We start from the raw sequence: 6,044 nt of genomic DNA on the forward strand, positions 1-6,044 counted from the left end.
GAGTGGTCATTAATGGGAATTATGCCAGAAAGGTCAATCAGAATAAGATTGAGAAAAGTTTTGGTAATAATCATTGAATTACAACTCAACATCTAAAGTAAAGATCCATGAGTCTCTACTGATTAAACATGATTGGATACAAAAAAAAGAAGGGAGGGTGGGGAGGGAAAAGGGAAAGGGGAGGGGAAGGGAGGGAAGGGGAGGGGAGAAGAGTAAATAAATCTCCCATGCAGAAGTCCAAATAATTTATGTACATACTCCATCCTTAAGGAGGGGCACAAAAATACCTTCTCCTTTTAAGTGTGTGCTGCACACAGTGGATGACTTCTTTCCAAAGAGTCCAGTGTGGAAAGTTCTGGGGAAGGGATAAATTTACAATGGAGAAACAAAAAACACTACCAGTACTTGTACCAGGTGATCCAGGTCAATAGCAACAGTCATAAATCATGTTGACAGTATGTACCCTTAGTATGATGCCATGAAAATGACACTTAAGCACTGTAGACTTCCTACCAAAATCCATAGCGCAAGTCTAATAATCACAAAACCCTCAGGTAAATTCCAAGATAAGGCATCCTACAAAATCTGACCAGTTTTCCTCAAAGCTCATCAAAAACAAGGAAAGTGAGAGACTCACAGGCAGGGAAACCTAAGGTGACATAATGACCCAATATGCTTTCCTGGATGTGATCCTGGAACAGAAAAAGTCATTAGGTAAAAATGAAGGAAATCTGCATAAACTGTGGATTTTAGTTAATAGTAATGTATAATAGTAATGTAGCGATAGTGTGTGGTTTTTTTTTTGGGGGGGGGGGGCGTTGTTATAGGATGATTTTTTTATTGTACTACTGCATTTACAAAGAAAACAGACAATGCACTCAGTACAAAGAATAAAAATGTATTTGGGGTTTTATTTTTATTGGCAGCGACTAGAAACCCTTTAGTGAGATCATGACAATATGACAATATTATGGCTATATTCAGTAAAGGTACATGGGGTAATTGCAAGATCAAATTCTACAGCTGCTTCTTTCTATGGCTTCCAATTCATCTGGCTCCTGAAATGATAGGAAGACAGCCTTTATTTGTTGGAAAACATTTTCTAAATGAAGTTATAGGTTCTTAATTTTTTTCATGTCAGTTGTTAAAATGAGGTCTTCTATTTGTGTGTGTATATATGTTGATTATTTCACTTAAATATCATGACCAGAATTTCTGTAATTTCATAAACTATTATTTCACAGTGTAGAAAAGAATTCAGTTGTAGTAACTCATATATATGTATTTATAGTGTCCCAAAAATGAATAAAGGCAGCGTTTATTAAAATACATTTCATTTTCAAAATTGAGCTATCAGCTGTTAAAGTGTGTATACATTTTTCGGGACATTCTGTCCCAAAAACCCAAAGTGAATTAGAATTGCTAAAGACTTTTCCCTGCTATTGTTTGCTGTAATCTGTTCTCTTTATTCTTGATAGGTGGCTAAACGGCCTCACTCTTAGTAATATATTAATATATTAGTTAATAGTAATGAGTGTGGGAGTTAATAGTAGGGGAAACTGGGTGTGAGACTATAGGGAAATTCCCTATCATTTTTATAATTTTTTTGTAAACCTAAAACTTTCAAAAAATAAAGTCTCTTTTTAAAAAACTATCAGGGTAATGCCATTTTGGATCTATTAAATTAGTAATAATGTCGAATAATATTTTAAGTAATATTTAAATGTCCAGATGCTAGTGAAGATATGATGAAATTGGATGGTACATACATTGCTAATGGCTAATGTAAATTGATAAAACTTTTAGGGGAAGGACCTAAATTGTATAAGTATACCAAGAAATTATTCAAAAACAAGATATAGAGCCCTGGCCAGGCAGCTCAGTTGATTAGAGCATAGTCCCAATACACCAAGGTTTTGGGTTTGATCCCTGGTCAGGGCACATACAAGAATCAACCAATATGCTAAGTGTCCAATTGTCTGGTCGGCCATTCAACCAATCAAAGCATAATATGCTAATGATATGCTAAGGCCGCTCAACCGCTCGCTATGATGTGCACTGACCACCAGGGGGCAGACAGTCGACCGGTTGACCAGTCGCTATGACATGCACTGACCACCAGGGGTCAGACGCTCCAACCAGCAGGTTAGTTTGCTGCTAGGGTTGGGCCTGTTGGGATTGAGCGAGACGGGCCAGACACGTCCTGGAGGCCTCCCATGGTCCCTTCCTGGCTGGCCAACCTCCTGCATCCCTCCCCTGCCCCAATTGTGCACCAGTGGGGTCCCTCAGCCTGGCCTGCAACCTCTCGCAGTCCAGGACCCCTTAGGGCAGCGGTTCTCAACCTGTGGGTCGCGACCCCTTTGGGGGTCGAACAACCCTTTCACAGGGGTCGCCTAAGACCATTGGAAAACACATATATAATTACATATTGTTTTTGTGATTAATCACTATGCTTTAATTATGTTCAATTTGTAACAATGAAATTGGGGGTCACCACAACATGAGGAACTGTATTAAAGGGTCGGGGCATTAGGAAGGTTGAGAACCACTGCCTTAGGGGATGTCAGAGAGCCGGTTTCAGCCCTATCCCGCAGGCCAGGCCAAGGGACCCCACTAATGCACAAATTCGTGCACTGGGCCTCTAGTATACGAAAAAGTGGAACAACAAGTCTCTCTGTCTCCCCCTTTCTCTCTCAAATCAATCAGTAAATAAAAAAATACAGATAGATATGTATACTCACACATATACATAAATATATTCACTGCAATGTTATTTAAAAATAAAAATCTAGCTATAAGGGGCTGTTTAAATAAATTATGATATATTAGTTCAATAAAACAACAGTTTTTAAATTGTGTTCTGAAGATTTCCCCAGAATCCTAGCCCTTTCTGTGGGGGGCGGGGGGCGGGGGGTGGCGGTCAGCAAGATTTTTATTAGTTTTAGTTCCTAATGCAATAAATATATATAGTATGTATAGTATGTATGTATAGTACAGCAAATGGGAGAAGTCATGTGCCTTAAAAAACACACACAGAGAAATCCAGCTAAAATTGACTAATAGTTACCTGAATTTGTTCACAAACTGGATAATCAACATTATAGATAAATTAAGATCTGAGTATGTATTTTTTAGAGTTCTTTAGAAGCAAGATTTGTTTTGTTTCTGTTTCTAGGAAATGACTATACCATGGTGCTTAAAGAGAGCAGAACTTGTGTTTAAGTGTGTCAAAGGTGAGCATAACCTTATATTTAACAACGACCTATGTATCTTCCTCCCAAATACTCAAAATAGAGCAACCCAGGAGGACCATTGTGAACGTTACTCATCGTCGGGTGCCTCAATTAAATGGTTTATTAAGCAAATATTTCATAGCAGACTTTTTTTACTTATCCTTTCCTAGACACAAATATTCAGCCCTCTTCAAATACAAGATATTTTGATATTATTTATATTTTGCTCTGATTATAGCTTGTTCTTTATTGTCTTTTATTCTTTAAAAAAAATAGAGCCATATGTTTAGCCTTCGATAACTTATTTTGCTTTTTTTTTTTTTAAAGATATTTTATTGATTTTTCACAGAGAGGAAGGGAGAGAGAGAGAGTTAGAAACATCAATCAGCTGCCTCTTGCACATCCCCCACTGGGGATGTGCCCGCAACCCAGGTACATGCCCTTGACCGGAATCGAACCCGGGACCTCTCAGTCCGCAGGCTGACGCTCTATCCACTGAGCCAAACCGGTTTCGGCAACTTATTTTGCTTTTCTTGTATGGAGACTGAAAAGGACTTGAGAAATCATAAGTAAGTGTGTTGACAAAGCGACGTTAAACGTGTCTGGCATGGCGAATTCAGGGTGCAGGTGTTTATCTGCCCTGTAGGCTGAGCCTCTCTTGCAGTAAATGACTACATAAAAAGTCAAGACATGAAGCCCCACAATGAAAATTCCGTTTATTTCGATGAAGGGCTAGGTAGGCTTGAAGCAGAACGCATAATTCAGCAAAGTCTATTGTTCTGTTTTAGGTTTCATGATGGAAATGGCTTCATGGGATGGAGGAATTTCTAGGACAGTGCAATTTCTGGTACCACAGGTGTGTTATCTTAATATATCTCACCCCAATTTAATCTCTTTTACAGTATTTTTCACAGATATAGTGAGCACACTGCCCTAAACTCAATATAACACAACAAAATGCTAACAGCTTCCTCTTTTTTAAGTGTTTGGATGCCAAAAAGGCACTTAGTTTATTGTCAATGATGTTAGCATCTACCATTCCGGGGATCTTTTTATTTAACCCCAAAACCAAACTTATTTGCCCTTTTTCCCCACATATGTGTTATATAGATTTTGAAGAGCTCATAGATAAGGGCATCAGCAGAGAGTGGCTCTGTGTTCGGTGTGGCCCTTAGCGAATCAGTGGCACTTTTAAAATTGATTATACTAGTGTTATCTAGGGTCTTTCTGATAATGAGACCTTATTTGATAGGAACAACATATGTTCTCAGAGGATGGAGCGAGGAAAACACTCCAGTCCTTAGCTGCACAGTTAAATCAGTCATGAAAGATAATTTTTACATATTGCACTCTATGTCTAGAACTAGTTCCATAATTTAAAATATTTTAAATGTTTAAAAAATCAGTTATGATTTAACAAATACAAACTTTTTTTTAACCTCCTACAGAGTATTTCTGAAGAAATGTTTTACCAACTTAGTAACATGCTTCCCCAGATCTTCCGAGTATCATCAACACTTACTCTGACATCCAAGCACTAAACCCTTATATATCACCATGCTGGCAGAAGAGGATTGTTAACCTCTCCAGGAACTTGAGCTCTGCTGGGATTCTGTCAAGCAAAGATGCCCAGAAAGAGAACTTGCGACCCAAGCCACAAATCAAATCATGATAGATATCTGTTAAACATTCCAAAGACTCATCTACCGTACAGGCTGATGATCAGCCCCTGATGTATACATTTATTGTTAAAGTCTCTATGAAAAAAAAAAATGTCTTTTCCTATTGTCGTATCCTATCTGTGAATAATAGTAGGTTTAAACTTCCTATATTTCGTGCAAGGACACTTGATGTAGGAGAGTGTTCACTGCATTTTCATAAAGACATTTGTCTTTTCCCAAAGGTATGAATCATATCAGGTACAAGACTTAATTAAGCATACAAATAAAATCTTTCCTCTATCTTATTTGCCAAGTGAAAATTAAAAAGCACTGAAATATACATTACACATTTGGACGTCTTGTGAAAATCTTTTTTTGTCGAAACAAATATATGAGACATATACTTTTTAAAATTCTTCTATTTCAAAAACTTGTTTTTAATGTACTCTTACTAAGGTTTTATAAGTTCAGAGTCAGAAAAAGATATTGGATTCTTTTCCTCTATCTCATCTTCCTTATGTGACTTGCCCTTGTCTGTTAGTAACATTTCGTGAGCTGGGAAAATAGTGTGCTTATTTGCAAGCCCAGTGAAAAGTTATTCTAAACCAGCACCTGGTAGTATTGTAGTGCCCATCAATACTGACAGTCAGACAATGAGGATCATTTTTATTTCTCCATCCTGTTGTCTGCATTCTCAGCATCTTTAACCATTCTTCTAGTGGAAAGTTTTTTACTGATATGATGTCCCCATTTCTGTCTCTGCTCTGTTTCCTCTCCTCCATTGTTTTTCTTTGTAGAAATACTTTTTCAAGTGCTGCATGTCGCTTATGTATCCCACCTGTAACATTTGCAATGAGCACTCACTACACTGACCAAAGGCATTTACAAAAGCAATCGTTTTGTCAAATTGTATGGATGTTGTAAATGGCCAATGGAATGATATGGAGGACCTTTGACATGATAAAATGGTATATTTTGATTCCAAGAGACAAAAAGCACTCGATTAGTATGCCTACATATAATAATTTGGAGAAACTCTTGGCATACAGAATGCTTCCCCACACCATGGAACGTGTCTTGATTTTCTACTCAAGGAAATGACTGTCCAAGTAACCACACTAAGGAGTTTATCCACTCCAGACTGTGTCCA

At 37.7% G+C, this 6,044-nt stretch overlaps 1 protein-coding gene across 1 annotated transcript in view; it reads left to right on the forward strand.

Annotated features, from left to right (window-relative positions):
* Window positions 1-5,241, forward strand: part of CUNH12orf4 (chromosome unknown C12orf4 homolog) — a 50,501-nt gene extending 45,260 nt beyond the window's left edge. Inside the window, 3 exon segments of the mRNA XM_023759941.1 lie at window positions 3,176-3,233; window positions 4,022-4,089; window positions 4,682-5,241. Coding sequence (XP_023615709.1) covers window positions 3,176-3,233; window positions 4,022-4,089; window positions 4,682-4,774 — 219 coding nt within the window. The 3' untranslated portion in view covers window positions 4,775-5,241.
* Window positions 5,242-6,044: the final 803 nt, after the last annotated feature.

This window comes from Myotis lucifugus, unplaced genomic scaffold (genome assembly GCF_000147115.1).
Source record: "Myotis lucifugus unplaced genomic scaffold, Myoluc2.0 scaffold_167, whole genome shotgun sequence".
NCBI lineage: Eukaryota > Metazoa > Chordata > Mammalia > Chiroptera > Vespertilionidae > Myotis > Myotis lucifugus.